The sequence below is a fragment of the Aulonocara sp. 'chitande type north' Nkhata Bay genome, linkage group LG18, assembly GCF_057382095.1.
Source record: "Aulonocara sp. 'chitande type north' Nkhata Bay isolate Kocher_YH1m ecotype deep benthic linkage group LG18, A_spYH_male_GT1.1, whole genome shotgun sequence".
Taxonomy (NCBI): domain Eukaryota; kingdom Metazoa; phylum Chordata; class Actinopteri; order Cichliformes; family Cichlidae; genus Aulonocara; species Aulonocara sp. 'chitande type north' Nkhata Bay.
Genome location: NC_141361.1, coordinates 19,709,484 through 19,734,135, shown reverse-complemented (window position 1 = coordinate 19,734,135; position 24,652 = coordinate 19,709,484). Strand labels below are relative to the sequence as shown.

The window sequence follows — 24,652 nt, the reverse complement described above, 5'->3', positions numbered from 1 at the left end:
ATTAGGCCATGATTGTGTATGAGCGAATGGGGAGAGAGGGCACGTTTTCGAGACCGACCTCAACTTCTGCTTTGATCCATTTTTAAGAGACTCTTTGCTATAACACTTTCTAACATATACTCCAGTTTTTATTCCCCCCCCCCTCACAGATCAGCAGACATTTTGACCGTCATATCAGGGATTGTTTCATTTCAGGCTATTTGCTCTGGGTAATGATGTACTCAGTGTGTTTCTTCTTTCCTCTGACAGCTGTGAAAATAAATCTGAATAGAGACAAAGAAACCATCTGTCATCAGCATTACTAATGGCACTGATAGCACGGCCACTATCAACCGCATCTCCTAGGTGGAAATCATCCCCATTACCAAGCATCAAAGCTGCTTCCTGCTTCCTGATGCTCCTTGCAGCAGTATCGCGCACAAACACACACTTCACGACTTCGGCTCGTTTTTAAAAGAGAGGTTTTCAACGATTTCCGACGCTCTCGGTCATTTTTGCGAAGAAGAAGAGGCACGCAGTAAACGTCTGTTTTTCTTCAGGCGCCGCTTGAAGCGGACGGCTCCTTTGGCATTTGTGATGTGTCGTCAGCGTGCTGATGTTATTGATCCAGGACCTTCCGAATTCATTAGGAGATCCAGCCCTACAGTGCCGCATCTTTATTTATGTTGCTGCCCCCTCCCTGGCCTGCCTCTCTCTCTCTTTCTCTCTCCGCCTCACTCCCTGTCTGCCTTCCTCTTTCATCCTCCATGCATTATTCTTTTATTATTCTTTTACAGCTGCCTTATCGCCCGCATTTTGGTGAGGATAAGACCTGTCATCTTTGGGTCTTGTCTGGGGAGATGATGGGAGACTTCAAGGGGAAGGAGGAGGTGGACTGGGGGCAGGAGGAGGAGGAGGAGGCGGAGGGTGGGTGTAAAGAATGCTCTCTGTCCCCTTTTTTCATCATCCGACGTGGACCTCTTTCTCTCTCTTTTTATTTCTCCTCTCCCTCTCTCTCTCGCTCTCTCTCACTTTCGCCGTCTCTCTTTGTAATGAGAATCTCTCTCTAATTGAGGTAGCTGCAGCGAGCTGGCCGAGGGTTAGATTGTGATACTGGCTACGTGACCGTTATGCTGATAGAGGTGGCAGATCAATAATTTAGGCCCTGACCTTAATGGTGGTGTTAAAATGCTCATTCCTCTGGAGTCTGGAGGCCTTAAAGGTGCAGGAGTTGGATAAAGGCGCAGGAGCTCGTTGGATGTGGAGGTGGGAGCGGGGGGATGGTGGGAAAAGCAGATAAGAGGAGAGGTGGAGAAAGACAGAGAGGGAGAGTGCATTTGCAGTCAGCCCCTCAGTCTGTGAAAGGAAGGGATCATGAGTGATGTTTCTCCTGCCTTTACATTCAGACACTTACATTGTCACCAACATTCATCCTCTTAGTATCCATATGAATGCCATAAGCTTTTTTTTTCTTCTCCTCTCTCTGTCTTTCTATCTCTCGCATGTATTTGGTATCCGGTTGTAATCCGTTTTCATAAGAAATCCTCCACCCATTCTCACTGATGCACTGAATGCATCACCAGACACCAGAAGTGAACAAAGACTGCGGTAACGAGTGGGTTTAATCTGGTTCTGGGCTTGTCTTGTGCTTCGTAGCTTAAGGCCATGCTCATTGAGGATTCGGACAGCCATCGATTTGATTCTGAGGGACATTAACGTCACAGCCTCATGCATCTCTCTCTCTCTCCCTCTTTCTCTCTCTGAATCTCTAAGACTCGTTCCCTGCTGGCAGGATGCGACCATCCCCAGCTCTCCCTGCTCTTCCTCACCCACCCAGTCACCCTTAGGGGATGATATATTAGATATAACCAATTCAATTTTATGCAGCCAGGACAGACGCCCCGGGGACATAAACACACACATTTTTAATACACTCCTCACCAGGAAGCCCAATGCGCCAGAGCCTGCGGCTGCCCTGGGTCTCCTCTCACACTCAATTATTAATGTAATGGCCGTAGTGGCTTAATTAAATAATAAAGACAAGCTCGCTGCAAAGGAATGGGCCAAGGACGGCGGGAGAAGAGGCAGATTCTGTAAATGTGTGTTATTGACATGTGTGAGATTGTGTTGCTTTGATGGCAGATGTGCTTTATTATCATCGAGTGCACATTTTTGGTTAAGACCCGTTGTCTCGTCGACGGGCCGCGTGCCATCCGAAATGACTTGTGACGGTGGTTGGTTTTGTAATATTTTCTCCAGAAAGCCTTGTCTTCAAAATAAATCATTTGAGCGAGAGAGAGGGGGAGAGGTGTAGACTTTTGATTCAAGTATCCGATCCGCTCATAAATCAATTGTCGCGAGAGTCAGGTCAAATAGGGGCTCGTGATACCTCAACTACATAAAAAGACTGATTTCCTCAGATTATGGATTCCTGCCACCTCAAGGGCAAGCCAGAGGAAGCTCTCTGTCTCCAATGTGATGAAATGTGGCGTTATCTTTTACTTTGTTTCATTAGATTCACTGGAGATTACACACTCTATCCTCAAACACGCGATTTTCCAGCTTTCTAAGATGAGACATCTCCTGGCCTCGGGGCAAGAAATATATTTCCGAGCTGCCGTCCCCCCAGCCCGTTTCTTGGGGTTCGTGGGCTGTTTTAACTTGCAATTAATTATTCAAATTCATTTTGAAATGCAGGGTTACATTTTGAGTGGCTTGTTCAAAAGGCAAAAGCAGTTTTTTTTTCCTCTCCCCCCCAACTAATGGCAAGTAAGCCCCCGCCATTAGATTGAAAAATAGGCCCATTGTGTGTGTTGACTTGGTGGCGTACTGCGATGAAGGATTGCGACAAACTGGAGTGTTTAAATCGGCGAATTGAAATTAATGCCCTCTCAAAGCCAGGCTTGCTGACGATACATTAAAGCTAATACTCCAGTGAGGTCGAGCAAATGTTTGTTTATATACATGAAATACGCTCGGAGAGAATGAAATGATTGGATTTTGCCCAAGTAAACACTTATATTAAAGAGAGAGACAAAAGAAACAAATTGTAATGCAATGAGGTGTGGGTGCCTTCTATGTTTATTGTTTCTCCTCTGTTTTTGAGTAGACTAATCTCTTCTGACGTCTTTCATTTATGGCTGGTGTTCCCCCCCCCCCCCCCAGTTGTTCCCTTTCCTTCTTCCCTTCCTTGCTTCCTTCTTTTTTTTTCTTTAAACCTCCTCCTTAAAGCACCTCCCTCTATTTTGGTCTGCTGACACATTGAGACACTTTCAAAGGTCATGCCTGGAGTTTTGTCTTGTCGCATCACTTATTCAGGCTGCTTTTTATTTATTCATGCCACTTTTTGATTTTAATAATTAAAGCAGCGAGATGTTTATTTCATACGCCGATAAAGTGCTCGCGAAGAACGTCCACGTTTTATGTGGCTTCTTTGTGTGACGCCGACGATCTTCCATGCAAAAAAGCGCGAGCTGTTGCTGTCAGTGGGAGCTGTAATGTGTATCGACTGAAATTACCCCCTCGCTTCCACTGCGGCCAGAAGACCTCTTAGATGGCGAGTGAAGAGGCCGAGTGTATAAGAGCCTCTTTTTTTGTACTTTTCCTTTTCCTTTAGAATTTACTGCCAGCGGCTGAGAGTGGTATTTATTTTCCTCAGACTCTGCTCTGCTATCCTGGAGTTGGCAGAGTGATTTTGTAGAATAGAAACATTATAGACTGTTAGTGTCAAAGTGTTAAATGTGATGTATAGAGCTGGGGGTTTCAGTGGGAGGAGGAGGGGGGCGACGGGGTTGAGGAGGAGGCGGTAAGGAGGTGAGCACTGCCAGCCATGACTGGAGCAAGGTGCTCATGGGAGAGAGGAGCCATCCACCATGTGAGGGATGGCAGGGTAATGTGGCGGGAGGTAATGGCTTTTCTCAGTCCGCTGAAACAGAGGGGAGATCATTAGGGGTTGCTGTGCCGCACAGCGCAGTCCGTTTACCCCGACTCTGCCAGCGCCTCCTGTCAGAGCAGGGGTGTGGAGATACTCATTGTATTTGTCTGTCTGCTTTTGTGTGGCACTGGCAGCGTTGCTCCGAAGAGGCTCGAGTGTTTGATTATTATTTTGGGCCTTTTCTACCAGGATGGATAGACGCTGACACTTTGGCTTACAGCTGCACTCAGATATTTTCTTACCAAATGCTTCTGCAGCTGTGAAATCGAATCGGCGAGCTAGCCCAGACCTGATGACAAAAACAAAACTCTTTTTCTCCTTCGCTTAAATGAGTATTACTTTACCGAATGTCATTCAGTTATTAGGAGAAAGCAGGATTGAAAAAACCTTTGGGTTCATAAGAGTTATTTGTTCAAGGAGCCGCTTGAAAATATCAAAAGAGGAAGCCGCTGATTTTATTTGTTACGAGCCGCAACACATGTTTTTGTTGTTAAAAAGCTAAAGTCACAGTCAAAAGAGAAAGAGAAAAGACTTCAGACAGAGATGGTCTGAAAGGCTCATAGACAAAAAAAGGCCTTCAGATCTCAGAATGATTGTCTGTGGCAAATGAAGGTAACCCCTTCTGTTTTCTTTGAGCGAGTCATCCTCTTTGGACTGTGTTTGTTTACAGTGGTTGACATTTATGTCTCACCAGGTATGTTGAAACAAGCGAAACTGCCTCCAGACTGAGCATCTTATTTTATAAGAGCCAGCATTTCAAGCTGTGCCGCTGAATATTTGTGAATGTGTCTGCATATGTAGTGTGACTGTGATCGCCCGACTTTAATTGTGGGAAAAGAAAGCGATGACATACAGCCGCGTTTGAAATAAAGGTGTGCTTTGTGAATCAGCGAGAAGTTCTCAAAACCGGTTAACAGCACTTGGAACTGTCGGTCGATTTTTGCCCCGGTGAGCCTCCAGCCCGGCGTGACAGAGAAGATTGGACGTCATTAAGGTCTACACTCTTCCCTCTGTCTGGGGGTGTGTGAAATGGGCTCTGCTGCTGCCAAAAGCGTGCACCGTTATTGTGTATCTCCATCATTCATGGTGAAATCTCACAAAAGAGGAGGGCTTGCAGCGCAGGCGACCAGAGCTGCAGATGGTGTCATTTACCTGCCCTGCATCGGTTTTCCAGATGTTTTTTTTTTTGTGTCGCTGTTTATATGCCCTTCTGTGCTGGCTGAAGGTTGGTGGATAAGTCACATTCCTAACGAGAAGATTCTCCTCGTGTCGAGACTCATTCGCACATTATGAGGAAAAAAAAGAAGCCTCAAAGAAATATGATCGCTCCTGTAAAATGGACCAATTATTCCCCATTGACAACCTTCAAAGCTCACTTTTATTGGCCGATTCAGCCAAATAAAAGTTTATTGCACGAGCTGAACGGGACGCCATCATTTTTGCATAGCTTTTCCAAGCCCAGCTTTTATATGATCCCCATTATTACACCTCTGTGACATTTAAACTTTATTGAACAAGACTTTAAAATCTGTAGGCAGTATATAAAAGAATGAGGAATTTATCTCTTTCAGATGGGAGGAACCCCCCCCCCCCCCCCCCCTTCCAAACTGCTAAGCGCTGACTGAAACAGAAACACAATTTTTTTTGCATGTTTTTGAATTGATAGCTTTATTTTTATTCTAATATCTAAACTACTGCAACAAGCTGTTATTTTACCTTCAAAATATTTTCTCGATTTTAAGAATTAAATTTTACACAGTAGTTAAAAGTCTCCATCATAGCTGCTTTGATCAATCACCCAAGGTGCAATCATCACATTACTAATGTCTGCTAGTCATTTTAATCTTTTCAGCTATACAATATGGACAAAGGATGAAAAGTGAAAAAAGCATAAAATGACATGTTTAAATACATTTCTAAGATCACTTCATTGTTGATGAGCATTTGGTTGATTGATACTTTGCAGAGAGACAAGACATATGCAGCAAATGGCCCAGACAGACAGGAACTGAACCAGGAACTCACTGTTGAGGTGTGTTTGCATATGTTCTTATGTTTTGTTTGGTTTTTTTGCCCAAAAAACAGCTGAAATCCCAAAGATAGTATACAATTACAAAAAAAATGAATTATCACTGTTTGTTACAGTCATCTAATAGATTAATCTACCAGCTGTCTGATCTAAAATACCTAAAACGTTGAGGCAATTTAAACTCTCTAATGTTCATTTGTAGGCTCTTTTTTTTATGACAAATGCAATCTTACATCTGAGAATAAATATATTTCCAAGACAGCCAGACGGAGAGAAAGTAAAGCGGAGAAGGGAAAGGCACTGGAAGAAAGGTCCTGCCCCCCTCCTCTATGTAATTAAAAGGGGGTGTCTGTCAGGGGCTGCTGCTGCTTTGTGTGGCCCCATATGTTTGGGCGCTGATACAGGGAGGATTATTCTGTTTGGAAGCCTGATAACAGCCTGTTTATAACCTTGGCACAGGCTGTAGCCTAATCTGGCAGCACCCCCTCCCCTCTCCTCTCCTCTCCTCCCCACCTCCACCTCCCTCCCACCCCCAAATATTCACAGAAAAACCATACTGGCTGTTTTTTCTTTTTTTTTTCTTCTTCCACCTGGGGGAAACAGTCATGACCCAAAAATCTTTCATATGCACGTTCGGCTCTCCTCAGCCTGAATATTATGTGAGATGTTGATATTTAACAATTTCAGAATGGCTCCATTAATCCAGCCTGTTTTGATATTTCGACTGATCATCTATCACCGCACGCTCAACGTGGAGGATAAATAATATTTCCTCTCCTGAATTTTTACTTCCCTTCTTCTTTCAAGGTTTTATTTAATTGAGCCGTACCGATTTTTTCGGTTCGTCTTTCCTTTTCCAGACGTCAGAGCTGCTATTGTTGGAAACTTTCTTTCTTTCTTTTTTTAAATCTGCAGGCTGATTAGTCCAGTCTTTTGTTCTCAGACTATATTGTCATCGCGCTGCCTTTCACATGTCTGAGTTTGTCATGATTTCAGTTCTGCTTCTGAAAACTGCTTTGTGATTTTTTTAAAGTCCTTTGTGCTTTCAGAATAACAGCCCCAAATTGTTTCTTTTGCGCGCCTATTATGCCTTTCCTTGACTAATTGCTACATGATTGACTTTATGAAATTAAATGAAAGCTCCTGTAGTCGCCCAGTATGGAGGCCATATTCTTACAGTAAGAAATAATTTCTGCTAGTGTGCGCTTTAATATGATTTTATTAATATGACTTTAGGCAGTGGCTTTTTCTTAACGTGAGATGACACTGGTGGAAGGAAACCAAAGTACTCCACTAATGTTCTTACATTTCACACCTAAAATACGACAAGTAGGGTTGTCAAGTTAACTGCAACGACATTAATAGTGATATTCAAAAACTAAATGTCAATCCCATTTCAATCATGAGGATTAGAGCGCATGAAACAAACAAAAATAGGTCATGACTTTTTTTAAAATGCTGAGACAAAGAATCAGAATTCTGATTTTAATGTCAGCAGTCTGAGATTTTTAATACTAATGGAAAAAGTTAGAAATGTAACTTCGGTTTTGGAATTTTGATGACAAAACAGAGTAAGTTAGAATAAATTCTGATTTATTAAAAATCGGAACTCTGAGGAAAAAGTCTGAATTCTGACTTCAGCTTTAGAACGCTGAGAAAAGAAGTTGTTCTGAAACAAATCGTAGGATTCTGAGAAAAAGTAAGTCAGAATGTCCAAATCCCGACACCAGCCGTACAATTCCAAAGTTACTCTGACACAAATGTCAGAAAATCTGAGATTCTGACTGTAACCTTGAAATTAACATTAAATTTAATTGAATTCTGACATTAAATGATAACAATAAAATTGGAATTTAGAGGAATTTGAGTCGTTCTGAAACAAATGTTGGAATTCTGAGGTTAAGGTCAGAATTATTTCTGTAATATTGCACACCAGATTAGTCTGAGCACCTCCTTGCATTTGTTAAATTAATTTGCCACAACAACACACAGGAAAAACATTTGGTTTGGTTAGTTTTATTATTGCAATTTTTTATAATGATAATCATAAAGTGACAGCCTGGGTGATATGTATTAACATGTGACCCAGATCAAGTATTTTCAGGGCTATAGCCAGTATTTGTTATACTTTAAATAGTACCACCTATATTTCCACAGAGATATTAAGAATTGCTTTTCTTCGTTGTTTTATTTGTAACGGACTGCTTTTTAGACTTTTGCTTAGGTGCATAAGCGAATGACGTGACTACTTCCCGTGTATTACATCGTGTATCGACTTCTTTGCTCTTTTTAGACAAAATAGAAAAAAATAGCTCCCCGCCTCACCTCCTGAATCGCATATTTCCGTGCAAATCTCACTTTAAGTGTTCGCGTTAATAAGAGGGTTCCAACCTAGCTGATGAGTTTCCAGGGCGCTGAATAATAGTCGCTCCTGTAATGCACTGTTCTATAGCGAGGACACTTAACCAGCACACTGCGGGGAGAGGGGAGTGCTCGGAGTGGCAGGCAAAGAGAACTGTCAACCTGTCACATTTCTCCCTCCTCTTCCCCCTGATAAATTAAAGTTACACAGTGTGCGTGTTGTAGCAGCGGAAGGCTGTGCAGAAAGCCTGGCTCCTCAGGTCTCAGGAGATAGCTGGCAACTAGGTCAGACTGATAATGTAATCCGCTGACTGGATCCTCAGCCCACTACATCCAGAGTAGAAAAGCATGACAGGAAAAAAACAGAAATGTAGGAGGAAAAATAGCAACTTTAAGGTGTTGTTGCATATCACCTAGCTGGTTCCGCTTAATCAAGTTTTAAAAAAGAGTAGTGTCCATGCAGGATGTTGTGAGGGAATGTGCCGATATAATATCAAGCTGCTCTGTGTGTGTGTGTGTGTGTGTGTGTGTGTGTGTGTGTGTGTGTGTGTGTGTGTGTGTGTGTGTGTGTGTGTGTGTGCGTGTTACTGCAAACACCTGATTATTCAAAGTGTAATCCATGTCAATACACCTCACACTACTTACGGGGGAATCTTATTTACACGCATTGCTTTTTTCGCGTTATCTTTGCACCACATACTGCACCGCATATGCACAACAAAATAGTGCCATGCGAGTCTGCAGGGAGAGAGTGACAAGAATAAGTTCCTGCATCAGCAAGGTGCATTTTCATTCCCGTGCAGTACTCCAGAGAGCCTCTGTGGGCCCACTGTGACAACTCTGCCCCCCTGCAGGTGTGGAAATGAAACAAGGCCTATAAATAGCCCAGGCAGCTGGGAGTAGAGCGCTGTGGAGCTTGGGCGGAGGGGGAGGGAGTTTGAGGTCCAGCTGGGGATGCAGGTGTGTAGAAGCTGACCGACAGTATATGACTGTTGTCTCACCCAGGGGGCCGGGGAGGGCGGGTGAAGCTGCAGCATGATCCAGTTTAAGAAGTGGAACTTCAGCATAATATTAATTTTTTAATTCTGAATGAATGAAAAGATGGAAAACTAGAAAAAATAAACGGATCCAAATCAATTTGCTGTTTTTTTCAGGAAAACTGTCAGTGCACTTCCACGTAACAAAGACTGAGAAACAAGCAGAGCAGACCTTTGACCTCCATCCAGGATCCATGAACTCTGTTATGCTGTTACAGCATTTTTGCTGGCATGCTTTGAGTCTGCTTGTCCGCACTTAGAGGGAATGGTTACTACACATCAGGACACTTTGATCTTGATCCTACGATGAAGCATTTCTATTCTCTTGGGAATGGTCTCTTGGGCTCACTTGGCCACGCTGAATGTTTTAAATATGAAAATGATGTGAGTCACATGCTGGCCTTCGCAGTCACAAGATTTCAACCTATTTGAATACATAAGGGAGATTTTGAGCCCACATGTTTGCGCTCCACACCACCACCGTCACCATCTAACACTTAATCTTTTGGAGAATGGTGTTTCATTGCTCCTTTTTCCCATTTCATGAAGGGGTGTCAGCTAACGGTGTGCCTCTGAAAAACCCGTTTCTACCCTCCTTTTTGTCCTTTTTTGCTGTTCTGCTGTTTTAATGATCTTAGCGTTGTCGTCATGTGCTGAAGTAAATCACAAAACCACAATAAGGACAGAAACTCGGACATCAGCAGTAGTAACAAGAGGATAACATTTTATCACTTAAAAAACAAAAAAACGTGAATTGAGTGTGAGAAGAAATCAGACGCCTTAAATTTAGTCAAATGATGGTGGTGTTTGGTGGATTATTCATTTTCGTTAGTGATTTCGCTTTCAGCTGGGCATCTGTAAGCTTGATAAAATGTTTGACATTGTTTCCATGGTTACAGCGATCTGAGCGAGTTTCTGCAGAGGGCTCTTAGCAGTGCTTCTTCGTGCCATCTGCACAGGTTCAACCCCTGAAGGAAGCATGTGGAATTTCAGCTTGCAGAACAAATTGAGTGAAAATATTCAGAGTGTCTATTTAAATCTGTGAGCAGTAACACAGGATATGTGGGTCAATGGAGAGAAAAAAAACAAGTAGAACTGCAGTAATTGTGACAGATATGGACTCAGTTTCATTTTAGTAATAATGATCTTATTAGAGGCTGTCATTAATTTTAAGAATGCACGGTATATTTTATTAATCCCTCAGTTTACTAGGAAAGATACGACCTCACGTTTACATTTTGTGACCCCTGCGAAACAGACACAGCTGAACACAGCGTGAGCAGAGGGTCTGCATGACGTAAGAGTAAACTGAGTACAGCGTGTCAGAGTAGATAACCAAACAAGCTGCATAGAGCGGAGACTATAAAAGTATGCTGCCTATCTGCACTTCTCATCTACAGTGAGCCGGTCGGAGGAGCTCAGTGCGTTTCACCGGCTTTAGATTTTTGCGTTTTCCTCACTTCTCTTATCACCTCATCAGCCCAGCATCATGACCCATGTTAAAGCCACGCTGGTTTTCTGCCAATGCAAGTGTTTTCATGCCGTGATGACTCTGAATTAGCCTATGAAAGCACCGTAAAAAAAAAAAGGGCTAAACACTGGTTGAACCTGCATTCGGCAGTCCCTCAATGCACAGGTTTCTCATACCTGAGCGGGATATCAGTGTTTCCGGCGTGCAGTCTTAGTGCCACAGGACGGTCTGCACCATATATCAGTTTGCTCCTTGTTCTTCTTCTTCTTCTTTAAAAAAACATAAAAATAGAGCAGTGTTGTCTCTATTTTTTAAAATCAAGTTTCAGCTTTTAGGGCAGAAAATGCTGCTTTCACTCCCAACAGATGACTTGATGTGCTTTTCATGTAAATGGCGTCTAGCACTTGCACGCCGGTGTTTGCATTAATGCATTAATTTCTCAGTACTGTATGCTTTTTGTAGCTGCAGGCTGAAAATGACACGTTCCTATCTAAAGCACATTTCTCCGCTTACAGTCCCACTCCACTTAGACTCTCACGCACGTTTTTTAGTGCTGATTGACAGCAGGAGCTCCCCCTGACCTAGTATTCTGCTACAGTGGGACGATCCCACAGGCCAGTGATTAATGACTAGGCTTTATCCGCTAGTGGTGTGGTAGGCCTGCCAGCCGGGCCACTTAGACTGCTTGGACCGCTACCTCTGCTGTAAACACACTCGTGTCTCACTCTCTCTGCCTACAGCCATTGTACTATCATATTCACTATTACAGCTCTAAACTGGTGTCCCAAGTTGACCTCGCTCTAACCCTTACTCAGTGAGAATGCTTCCCTTAGCAGTCATTAGCCAAATCTATTTGCATTATTTTGAAATTAAGGCAGCTCTAGTAGTGTCTAGTGAGGTTCCCCATGTAAAAAAAAGTGCATGCATTTTCCTTCTAAGTATTCTGTTTTGTTTATGCAAAGTGTCTGGTGCTATTTTTTTTTAAGTCAAAGGCAAACAGTCGCACATATGGCATGCTATAAGCAGATCTTAACAAACATTTTAAGCCAAGAAAAGTGAGTGAATGCAGCGGAGGTGGTCTCACTCGTGGACAGTGATTGCTTACATTGTTTTTCTTTCCTTACAGCTCAGGGCACACTGAGCATTACTAGTCTGCGTTTGAACATCAGGCCTGGCAAAACAGCAAACCTCAGAGGGATTTCTGTAGTTGTGACAGCACCCTAACAAACTGCACACGCAGCAGGAACAAAGCCACTATGACTTATTTTCTCTTGGTGTGAAGCTTGCCTGATAAATGCGGGGAAAGATGATATTTCCTGCTCGGGCATATCTCCCAAGTGTTGCAGCATTATTGGCAACTTGTAACCCATCAAGCATTCGGGCATGAATGTGAGCCTTGGTGCAGTCTTTACTTTTGTTTTGATGACGAGCATGAGATAAGCGAATCCGTTCTGCTTTCAAAGGATCTATTAGTGTGCAAATATTGAGTGCATAATGTGTTTCAATCAAGTATTATACTTCATGGTGATTAATTGCTTGATTAAATTAGTTGATCGCACATATTGTATTACAAAAACAATGATCAAACATTTACTCCAGTTTTTCAAATGTGAGTGTTTTTGTTTTTCGGCTTTGCATCACAAACAGAATGGCTTCATGCGACAAAATGCTCAGTTGCAGATTTCTGACATTTACAAACAAATTATTTTATTCGGCGATAAGATCGTAAGATCCTTGCCAGTGATTTGGTCGATTCACCGGTCACCCTGCATTCCTACCCTCACCTATGGCCACGAGCTGGGGGTAGTGACCAGAAAACCAGAAGTTAGCTTCCTCCAGAGCGTGTCGGGCCTTAGAGATTGGACAAGGAGTTCATTCATCCAGGAGGAGCTCGGAGTAGAGTTGAAACTTGATACTACTCCAATACTACATTGAAAGCAGCTAGTTGAGGTGTTCTGGGCATGTCCTACTGGGAGGAGACCCCTGGGCAGATCCCAGATTTGCTGGAGGAATTACATCTCTCAGCTGGTTTGGGAGCACCTCGTTGGCCTACAGGAGAGCTGGAGGAGGTGGCTGGATACACGGTGGTGTGGGTATCTGTGATTAGACTGCCCCTTATAAGCTTTTTGATGCGGCCCTCCACAACAGTCCCAGTTTCTCATAAGATCCCTTGGGAAAACGAATGGCCCACCTCAGGATTTTATAAAGAAGAGTCATTTTTATCTTTTAGATAAACATTTGTCCTCTCTTTTTATTAAAGAACAGACAGACTGTTACTTGTTTCACCTTTTCATGTTTATGTGCAAAACCTGAATAGATCAGATAAAACAAATTCAAATACAGTTAATTGCTAAAGTTGTTCATTTTTTGTTTTGCTAATTACAGTTTTTCCTCAATTGCTTTGGTGCAATTCTCACATCAGAAAAATCATTGTCAGCACTCTTAATGCAGTTCTCTTTTTCACACATATCAAAACATGAGAAATCAGTCAAGCACTTCAACTCTGATGAATGAAAAAAACAAACATTTCACCACTGTATTGAAACTTAGACATCAAATTCTTTTAAAAACATTTTTATTAAAAATCTTACTGAGTAGAGCAAAGATGAAGGCCTAATGTACATTAAAAAGTGTCCAGAAACAAAAATAAAATGTGAAGGATTTATTTAAAACTTTGCAAAATTGCTGAAATCTCCAAAAGCTAAATACTTGTGAAACTGTATGCATCAGAAAACAGGCAAAGAAAATAAATACAATCTGGTCACAGCACCATCTGTTGTGTAATCCAGTAAATTCATCTACATACATTAAGAAACCACTTTATTAGGTACACCTGTTCAGCTGCTCCTTGATGCAAATAAGTAATCAGCCAATCACAGGTCAACAACTCAAAGCATTTAGGCATGCAGACATGGTCAAGACAGCCTGCTAAAGTGACTGAACGTTGCATTATTGTTAGTGTCGGACAGATTGGTCTGAGTATCTCAGACACTGTTGATCGATCGGGATTTTCCCCACACAACTTGGGTTTACAGAGAACGGTCTAAAAATATCTGTGAGCGGCAGTTCTCTGGATGAAAATACCTTATATTTCGTAATCATAGGTCAGAGGAGAATGGCCTGACTACTTCAAGCAGATACAAAGGCAAGAAAAAAACTCACTCAACCACTCGTTACCAACAAGGTGTGCAGAAGAGCATCCGTGAACACGCAGCACATCGAACGTGGCACAGATGGGCTGCACTTGGACCACACTTGGACGAGCAGCTGACAAATCTGAAGCAACTGTGTGATGCTATGATGTAAGCATGGAGCAAATTCTCTGTTTCCAGCACCTTGTTGTGCTGAGCAGCACAGCAACAAAGCAAAAGGGAGTCCGACCGCATACTAGCAAGGTGTACCTAATAAAGTGACCAATGAGTGCATACGTATAGTACAAGCCCGTGTGTCATTGCCATGTCACAGGTGCCATGACACAAGGCTAAGAGTATGCTCTGTGTTTATGTTTGCTTCTAACTGAAGGGCAGTTTTAGTGCTGTTACTGGCCCTGTGTTCCTGGCCTTGTTCTTTATTAGTTTATACAAGTTTGAAGTAATTTGGCTGAAAACACCAGTGCAGTCCAACACAGCATGTCCCTTGGAAAATTAATGGCCCACTTCGGGACTACATCATATAAATTAGAGTTGCGAGATTCAAGTGAGAAGTGTATCACGTCTAATGTGGCTGCGTTACTGATTTGAGAACTGCAAGAGTAGTGAGAATGTCTTTTCTGATGTGAGAATTGCACCAAAGCAATCGAGAAAAGCTGTAAAGTTAAACTCTGTTGTTATTAGCAGAGATACGTTGAGGCCCACACACTAACTAATAAAGCTTCTGTGATAGTTATTTGAATTCAATCAAATACTTTAAGTAACAAAAGTAATAAAAATATGCTGATTAAACAGATGTTCACATTATTAATATGAACATAATTTTCGTTGCAGTCATTTAAACTAATTACTCTTTAACTGATATTCATTTAAGATATGCTTTCTTTGTAAATCTGCCATTTGCAAAATAATGACTGTCATGAAAATGTTGTGGAGTAAAAAGTAAATTTGCCTCTGAAATGTAGTTCAGAAGCATAAAACAGCATTGCAGGTCCAAAATTCCTCCACGTTGTGCTTAATTGCAGCAGCTCGAGTGAAGAAGAGTAGTTGTTCTTGCGGCTATAGCTTAAATCCCGGAAATTCATCCTCCAGGAAAGTGTGCTGATATTTTTAGCTTTGCTGTGACTTATCATGTGGCAACAAAAGTGTCTTTTATGGATTTGCTGGAGTGTGATCTAAACTTGTGGAAAGCTTCAGGGATTTTGCTGTATGGTACAAATGAGGGAAGCTGAACAGCTACCAGTGATTTAATCCATGAAATATACAAATGTTGTCTCTAAAACAGAACAAATTAACTACTGACCAGTCAAGAAGCACACAACACTAGCACTTATCTCATTTGGATCTGGCTCTGATGTCACTTTTCCTTGATGCACAGATAATGTATACGCTGTAGGTTATCTATATATAGAAAAGACAAAAGGATCTATTTGCAGAAGGCATATGGCTAACATCATTATCATGCCATTCAAAGCACTCAGTGACCACTTGTGCTTTATGGAGGGACGCATTGTCATCATTGGAGATATTGCTCCCAGTGGGCATGAAATGTATCATGGGATAATCTAAGTAACCACTCAGAATCTTTTTTAATAGTATAGGATAGCGCAGACTGAGCCATGTGACTGTGAATAGGCTCTGTGCATCATGTTAGTAATAAAATGTCCCGGCGGCATCTCTGTGTTTCTGTTCTCTCTATATTTTCCCCTGTAAAAAAAGAAAGTGGGTGTAGTTTTTTTCCTTCTCCTTCTTCCACAGACTGTGAGCCAGGTTTGCTTTGCGGTGACGGTTGTGTAAAAATTCATGTTCACATGTTGTCGAGTGAAGCCGAGCACAGCGAAGCAGAACCACAAGCACTACTGTCTATGAGCGGCCATATGGTGGGTGTCCTTGCATGGTAGCTTAAGGGAGCCTTTCTCCCTGAGATGAAACAATTTTGTTCAGCAATGAACCTCGTCTCTCAGCCTTTCGTGTTCATCAGACCCTGCCCCATCATCCACCTCTGAGATCTCACAGTGTATCACAGCTCCCGTCAAACTGCCTTGAGCAGGGATGGCAACCCTGGGCATCCCAGGTAGACCTAAACAATCTCGGTCACGTGGGTTCTGCCTCCCCCCGCTAGTCAAAACCCACCCCTACTCGTCTCGCCCTGCTCCGTGCCTCCAGATGTGGCTTAATTTACTGCGACTCTGCTAATTGCTGTAATTAAGGATTAATTACTGTTAATTACCGTCGCATAAACTCATCACCAGTCAAAGAGCGAGGCCTTATGAAATGTGCCATGCACAGGAACACACACCGCGGGGACTCGAGGAGGATTGTTTTAGTGGACCTCTTGTTTTGTGTCTCGTCCTGGTGCGTTGGGAGGGCTTGTAGGGCAGCAGTTAGGGCAGGACGCTAACTATCACGGACAACCTCCTCCTGGCTCCGAACACTTCACACATCACCTCCTCACCAACTGTTGCCCAGGACAGCGTCAGTGCGCTGGCATTTGATTAGAGGCTGAAAAAAAGGGGTTTGTTTAGCTACTTAAACAGCAGGGGAAAAAAAATATTGACAGCTCGCCTAAAAAATGGGGCTTCATGGATCAAATATCTCATCAGTGCTGAAACTCATTTTACTTTGCCAGTAGTTTTGAGACATTGTTTGATGCGTTGGCCCACCCTTTTATGAGGCTAGAATTTTTCTGCCAGTACTGAAGCCCATGAAGGATTGACGCCAATGTTTCATACGCCCGGCCACTCTCTTTAAAGTCCATGAATATCAGATTCAAAAAATGGGCAGACGATAAATTCAGCATGTATGGTTAAAATTCTGGCACCTGTATATTCGTCCCTCTTCTTCTCTTCTTCTTGTCACCTGTCTTATTGTGAAAAAAATCTTATAAATATCTAAAAATAAATAGATTTTTTAAAAAAAGCCAAACCCTGCCTGACGTTTATCCAAAAATGAATACGACCAGTCTTTGTGTACTTTGTGGTATCCTGTGGACTGTCCTCTCTCCACAGAGACATCTTTGTCTCTCTGCTTGCAGGCCGCCTGTGCAGCTCGCTGGTCCACAAGCTTGTGACTTCTCAGCTATTCAGTTGCTGTGGTTTCCTACGCAGCCTCGAGCAGTTGGAACTGCATGGGCTGAGCATGAGTTTGATTCAATCAAGGAGATATATATTTTTTAAGACACCTTAAGAGAGACAGACACCCAGGGGCTAATGTATTGCCTATTTTGAATAATGAATTATTTTAATGAAGGCTTTTAAATGGGAGTGCTCTGCGTTGGTGGCAGGGCGGTGCACTGAATGGTCTTCTCCTCTGGCGCTGGCTGCCTCATTATCAGGCCAGCCCCTCAGGCCTCAAACTGGCCTGCTTAAGCCTCAGATGATGACGATAATTACCGTTATTAGGAGTAGCTGCAGGGGGAACTTGTTCTGAAAAACACCAAGCTGAGTTCTTGCCACCACCGCCGCTGCTGCCGCCGAATGAGAAACTGCCGGTCGCTAGTGGAGAAAGCCGGAGAAGGGGAGAGACAGAGGGGAAGAAAAAAAAAAGCAAGGGATGAGGGGAGCGGCCACCAAATCCGCCTAATGTGACGCCTGTCAGCTCGTCTCCCACCAGCTGTCACCTCCCAAATGCACTGGGGTTCATTTTTTTAATTGACACCTCGCTTTCCTATTCCATTTCTATTTTTCGCCTCTCATTCTCTCTCCATCACTCCTTGCCAGCACCATCCACATCTCCTCATCTCTGTCTGTCTCTCCAGTATTTCTCTGGTGTTTTTCCTTGTCCTTTTGTGTCCCCATCCCCCCACCCAGTGACAGATACAACACTTCAGCTCTGCCCCTTTTCTGCACATGATACTCGAGATGGCTGATAAAACATAAAGCTGTTTTTAGCGGTACTTTATGACTATGCCCTTGTGTACTGAGGCTGTACAGCTTCCCATTATCTGGTGATGGAGAGAACATTTTGGGCCTGAGAAAGTTTCCCATGAGTTCATGGATAGCCACAAATCTCGCTTTGAGCTTGAAGTGGAAAACATTTTAGGACTCCTTAAAGCGGCACTGGACAAGCACGCCCCTACTCACTGATAATAATAAATACGTACAATAATTAGCTGTATAACAAAAAAAAAGGATAATTAATTTTCCCATGGGCCAACAGTAAGTAACTGGGACCAGTAAGCTGAACTCATTTCTGCTCAGTATTAATTTTTATCTCTTTATAAGCTCACTGGTGTCCCAGTTACTCTATATGGCCCCTTGGGAAATTTAATGGCCCACCCCTGCCTCACTTAATAAAGAAAAAACACGAATACGGATAAAAATTCAACTAAAAAGGAATTTAAAAGCTAAAATGAAATGAGCTGGAAACTAATTGGCAGTAAATGGAAAATTTTAAAGCGAATAAAAAAAAACAAATACACTGAAAAAATGCTAAACTTTCAGTTTCTTTCACTCTCCTTTTATTTTTTTGCTTTCCTCCAACAAACATGGGTGTTTTTCACTTGTCAGCCAGTTTCCATATTTGCTTCCATATTGGTTTCCATACTTGTTCCATGTCCATCATTATATCCTCTTCCTGCTTTGGTTACGCAATCGAGCCTTAATTACTTCATGACAATAAGTCAGAAAAAAAGAACCCCAACTCGTCTCTTGCCCCTGTAAACAGCTCAGTGTTAAAGAGTTTTCATGCGCAGGCTGTGAGCTATGATTAGTAATTTCATAATGATTGTCCTTTCTTTATTAAAGCCCAGATTCAATTCAATAGAAATGACCACATATACAGTAAATTGGATTTAATGTAACATAATATTCATTCAGTGTTCTCGGTAATGATAATTGCATTGCTCAGTAGTTTACCTCAACTCTGTGGGGTCAGTTTGAAAAATGTCACAATACCGCGTTTTATGATGATTGCTTTCCCGCTACCAAGTGAAATGTGTTTGTAACTGTGAGCATTGAAGTGTCGAGCTTGAAAGCCGAGATCAGTGCCGTCGGACTCGTCTGTACAGATGAAACAGTGATTACCTGATCGGCGAGTTGACAGAAAATTCAATCACAGAGTATTGTGACGAATGCAGGGGTCAAAAACTGACCGGCATCGCCTGCTGCAGCTCCCTGTCGTGAGGATTCCAGTTTTTGCAGTCGATTTAGTAACCTAATATCTTTGAGCTTGGTGCTGTAATTCGCACAAAACGACAGGGCTTTGGAAATTACAGATCGATGCTGAAATACGTACTCTTTCGCGGCTAAAATTGTGAGCTCCTCACCTTGCTTTGAGAGGAATTACCCTTTGAACTGCCGCGATATTAATCAAATTTAAAATAGTTTCAGTGCATCAGAAATAAACCAAAAACAAGCAGTTCAATGAAACAATGCACGCTGGAGAGGAGAATTATCTCTGGGCCACGTTTAAAGAGAGCTCCACATCACAGTGTGATTGCAGGTCTTAAGGAGCACTAGAAAGAGGCTGACACATGTCGCCGTCTCTGCTATTATGCAGTATTATTTTGAGCCGTTGAATTGTGGGTAATGTAGGTGCCATATTTTGACACTAAGGAAGAATGAATGGAATTTAAAATGTGTCCATTTAACTGTCCATTGTGAGTCAGACAGTGTTATAGGTGCGTGACGCTAAATCGGCGCAGTAATCTTTAAACAGCTTTCCATTATCTCATTGACAGAACGTACGGAGCCGGAGAAAGTTCGCGCATAAATCACACATCCTGCAGAAACATGGCAAAAAAGGACTTTAAGGATGAAGAATCTAAATGTTTTCACGGCTGATATTTTGTCGAGATGTCTGATTGGCGAATTCGTAACGATTGTCCTTTTCTTTATTAAAGCCCAAATCGAATTCGGGAGGAATGATCACACAGCGCATACCGTAAATTGGACGTAATGTAACGCAATATTCATTTAGTGCTCTCGCTGATGATAATAGCATTGTGTAGAAATGTAGTTCACCTCTACGTCGTGTCTGCATGAGATATGGCTCAGTGCTGCCTCTTATGAAGACTGCGTTATTGGGCTTGTATCAGATGCAGATGAGGGCAGGATGGTGAACTCCTTGAAGGCGCGGGGGGGGGGGAGGATTTGTATTAGTGATACTTGTCATGTCTGCTGTAAATCACGCTGCTTTTTTCAGGTTCCTAGGTTGTTGTTGTTTTGTCTCAGAATGCTGTGTGGCAGGGATGAATGGTGGTGATGTTACATTATCATGTGGCTGTCGCTTTCACTCCTGCTGACTGGTCTGTGACAGGCCCACACACACACACACACACACACACACACACACACACACACACACACACACACACACACACACACACACACACGTTTGTGTCAGGAGCAGGCCTGATTTATTAACTGCTGAAACCCAAGATGACGTTTGCCCACACAATCAATACAGAGCACAGCCACTGCCTGGTCCTCTCTTGGGTCATGTGATGTGGACAAGAGCTAGGCAAGAGAGAGGACGCACACATACATACACACTACGGGGCTGTGGAGTGTATTGCATTACTGTATTGATGGGAAATGGATCCAGTCCAGTGTTGGCTGCTAGCTGCCAGTCAGAGGCAAGAAGGCTAAACTTTCATCGTGGCTGTCAGGGACATCACTGCTGCCTTGTTTGATTGTAAATCTTCCTAATTGTGACAGAATACTTTGACGTCATTAATTAAACATGTTTTCATTTAAAAAAGCTTGCAGGGCGCCAGGCTGGGTGCTCAGGGTAGTCCAGCAATGTGCGTAGCTGTGTTTTTTTTTTTTACTGTGTGCTTCCTCATTATTAAGAGTGCTTACATTTGTTCATCCAGTGTGTTTGCATGTGTGTTTGTGTGTGTGTGCGTTCCTTGTACCTTGAGTCTCCCTGTATGAGTGGGTGGCTTAATCGTCATGTTTATTTACACTCCTGTTGTCTGCAAACAGCAGGCAGTGCGGCGATGGGCATGAGCCAGCTCTTAAGGAAGTAAAACGGCATAAATTAATCCTGTCAATAAGCAAAACAAAGGCTTATTCTTAGAAGTCCATTCATCATATAGGAAGTGGCTCGAGAATAGTTTGCGATGCACATTTATTTTTGCCCTTTTTTTTGGTGGTTGTGGGGTTGGTGGCCCAAATCTCGGGAAAGAATTGACACAAGAACGTGCAAACAAAGGGAAGGAGAGACGACAGGAGGAAGGATGGAGGGAGGGAGGGAAGGAGGAAGCGACAGAGAGGGGAATTGCGTCCTCTCATTGTTCAATTAAGTCTGTCGGTAATGATCAAGATGAGATGATGGCCATCTTCCTTTTATAGATACTAATCTGTGACTGTCCGTGGAATAAGAGAATCGCAGAGTGGGGCGGTCTCCGCTCCTTTGTCGCCACCAGAGAAAGTCAAAAGTGTGTGTTAAAGAGTTTTTCTTCTCTTTTTTGCTGCCATTGTTGTTGTTGTTGTGCAACTGTTGGGAGCGGGTGACTTATTTTAATAGAGGGCACTCGCCTTTGTCAGGTGATTACGTTAATGTATAGTCCGTGGTCGCAGAGTTCACGACGAGCGCTTTGACTGGCATTGAGGTCTAATCGATTTCATTGCTATTACTGAACAGAAATAAATAAAGCTGATGGCTGTGGTTGGGGTAATTATGCCACAGCACAGTGAATTGTTTGATTTTCCTTATTAATTGTATTTATTTAATCCATTTCATGCTTTTAGTTGTGCACTCGGGGACTTGGAGGGAATGAATAAATCACTCTTAGGCTCATTAGATTCCCCCTCTGGTAGGGATGTGCCACTATTTTGTCAGAATCAAATTGGCGAGTGTTATAATTTCCCGCTGGTGTGATTCACATGAAAAATATCCACATATTCATCTACCAGCACATGTGCACATGCGCCCACACACACACACTCTCGCACATGCGCCCACTCCCCCCCATCTGAACTCCTGACCTTTTCCAGCCGTCTGATAGCCATTGACATTTGCCTCCTGAGCTGCGCTTGCTCACGTGTTGGAGCTGATGGGAATGGATGATGTTATTGCTGGAGGAGAAAAAGGGAGGGAAGGGGAAAAAAAGGTGGAGGGGGTGGATGTGGTGGTCGGGGTGGTGACGGGGGGGCAGTTGAAAAGAGGTGGACTGTGGTAGACAAGCTCCCCACGCGGCTCCTGGAATCCATCTGGACCCCCTGCTCCCCGGAAAGGTCACAGGGCGTCTCAGCCTTACATCCTCATTACAAAGGAGCCGTCGCTGTGACCTGAGACTGTTTAGCTACAATATGGCTTTCTCTGTCACACAGCCTGTCACATCCCCTCACTGCCTACAGCCATCACGGAAGGGACGTACAGTATGTAATGTAAGACCGTCCTCTTTAAGCATTTTGATTGATGTGTGGATTAAAGTGTGCATGACAAATGTCGTGGCAGCTTTGTCTTTGTCCTTGAAGACAGGGGATGGAACGGAGGGGCTGCACCTGGTCGGCTGTTTTCAGCTGCTCGCTGAAAAGCAGGACGCTCTGCTTCTTTACCGAGGGAGCCTTCTGGTGGCAGAAAGAGGCAGGGCAGTAAAAAAAACCTCGTTCTCTGTTTGAAAGTGAGGGTGAACCACTTGTGCACAGTTAAAATAGTGTTAGAAGAGCCACCGGCGGAGAGTTTTCGTGCGAGCTGAGCCTGCACTTGTGCGTGTTGTGGTGTGGTATGTCATTTGTGCTTGTCCACCTCAGCAGGCCTGTCTTTGCTGTGTTTACACTTCACTCTCCACACCATGGGAGATGAGTGTCAGCCGAGAGCTGAGCGCCTGTAGGTATGAGAAGCTTCAGTTTAGCTTCAGACGCTGTCCTATCTAAACAGTGGCTGTGGCACCAGCGTCCGAGGCGTGCTGTTATTAGGCCGTGTACAGAAGGGAGAGATATGGATACAGCTTGAAACAAATGTTAGATTTATTCCTACTGAAAGAATATTTTCTTTGTTAAGTGATGCATTTTGAACTCTTAATTATGATTAATGTTACTATATTTCTTTAATGTACTCATCATTTTTCATTTCTGTGTGTAAATATGGCACTGGGACTATTTTATTTAACTCAAACTCTGGCAGGACTCATAATTGTTTTGTTTTTCTGTTTAGACATTAACAGGATAATAAAGCCCTCAGCTAGAAACTGAACCTCAGCTAGAGACATGAAACATAAACTCTGGTAGGAGTCTGTGTCGTTTTTCTTTTTTTCTTTTTTTGCATGAAATGATAGTCAAAAATAATGAAATGATAGTTTTATGCTCTCGCTCAGCTGCCAGCCTGTGTAAGGCTGCAGGTTTTTATGGCGTGGACTTGAACTCTTTTAATGACGCCTGTATTTCAGGGTGTCTACTCAGTAAAATGGAAGAATACTTAAGACTCCTTTCTCAGGCGCTGTAAATTTTTTATACCCACAGTCATTTTGAACACCCATGCAGATCGGCCCGTATTACATCATTGCTCTCGTGACCTCTTCTTCTGTCCTCCACAGTGCTCAGTATTCGAGGTGCCCAGGAGGAGGAGCCTCCAGACCCCCAGCTGATGAGACTGGACAACATGCTGCTGGCGGAGGGCGTGGCCGGACCGGAGAAAGGCGGCGGGTCGGCAGCTGCGGCCGCTGCAGCGGCAGCCACCGGCGGCGTTGGCGCCGACAACTCAGCAGAGCACTCTGACTATCGGGCCAAGCTGTCTCAGATCCGGCAAATTTACCACACGGAGCTGGAGAAGTACGAGCAGGTGGGGGTAAAGCAAGCTCATTCTTTATTACACGTTGCTTCAAAACACATTCAACACTTCCTCAGCTATCATGGATCACGGATTTAGCTCAGGTCCTCTGTGTGCACAAGTTATTTATGTTGCTGTTTTAGTATAATGCGAGTGCATACATAAGCTGTATGTAAGTGAGGCTTTTTTCCTGAAAACTGAGCCCTTTGCTCAACGAAAGACACATAAATTTAACCCCCCTTTAAAAGGATGATCTCCCGTATTGATGTGCCCATGAGCCAGTCAATGGTACGAAACTCCCTTTTTTCTTGGATTGTGTATATGGATATATGTAACAAGGAATCCTGTGTGTAAATTCATTATTTTATTAGAGAAAACCTTTTGTCAGCAAAAATGTGATTTTTCTATTCTTTGGTGTTAAGTGTTTGAAAAAAGGCAAAACGTTGCACTTTCATGTTGATGGATACAGAATCTGTATTTTGTGAGAATTGTTGGCATAAATTTCAGCAGTTCCAAAAATCAATGTGGATGGAAGATCTTGCCGTTCTGTCAGTATGACCTCACTGTTTTTGTAATGTTGAGGATCTGGCTTTTCATTTTAGCTTTCTAACGTCCCGTCCAGACCAGATCTTCTTGCCCTTTGCATGCTGGGAGAGGCTCCACGCTGCCAGCCTAAATAGGAATAAGTTGGTAAAGGACAGACGAGATATTTTCCTGAGGATGTTTAAGTAATTTTGTCAGTCTAAGAGTATAATGTTCTTGAAATCAGCACTCGTGGGACAGGCAAGCTGAGCCTTTCGGAGATGCTATCTTCAGCAGGCAAACAGCCATTATATCAGTCACACACCAGCTCTTTTCCAAAGACTGTAACATCTTGTCATTCCCGTGGAAGTCAAAGCGCTCTGGGTTTGTCATCTTCTCCGAGGAAGGCTAGTCATCGCTAACTGTCAAAGCCAATATACACCTGAGCATTTT

The 24,652-nt window shown here is 43.1% G+C and overlaps 1 protein-coding gene across 3 annotated transcripts in view; it reads left to right on the top strand.

Annotated features, from left to right (window-relative positions):
* Window positions 1-24,652, top strand: part of pbx1a (pre-B-cell leukemia homeobox 1a) — an 88,589-nt gene that overhangs the window by 54,034 nt on the left and 9,903 nt on the right. For all 3 annotated transcript variants that reach the window (XM_086272432.1, XM_086272431.1, XM_086272430.1), the window contains one exon: window positions 23,445-23,689. In XM_086272432.1, coding sequence (XP_086128558.1) covers window positions 23,445-23,689 — 245 coding nt within the window. The remainder of the gene's footprint in view (window positions 1-23,444; window positions 23,690-24,652) is intronic.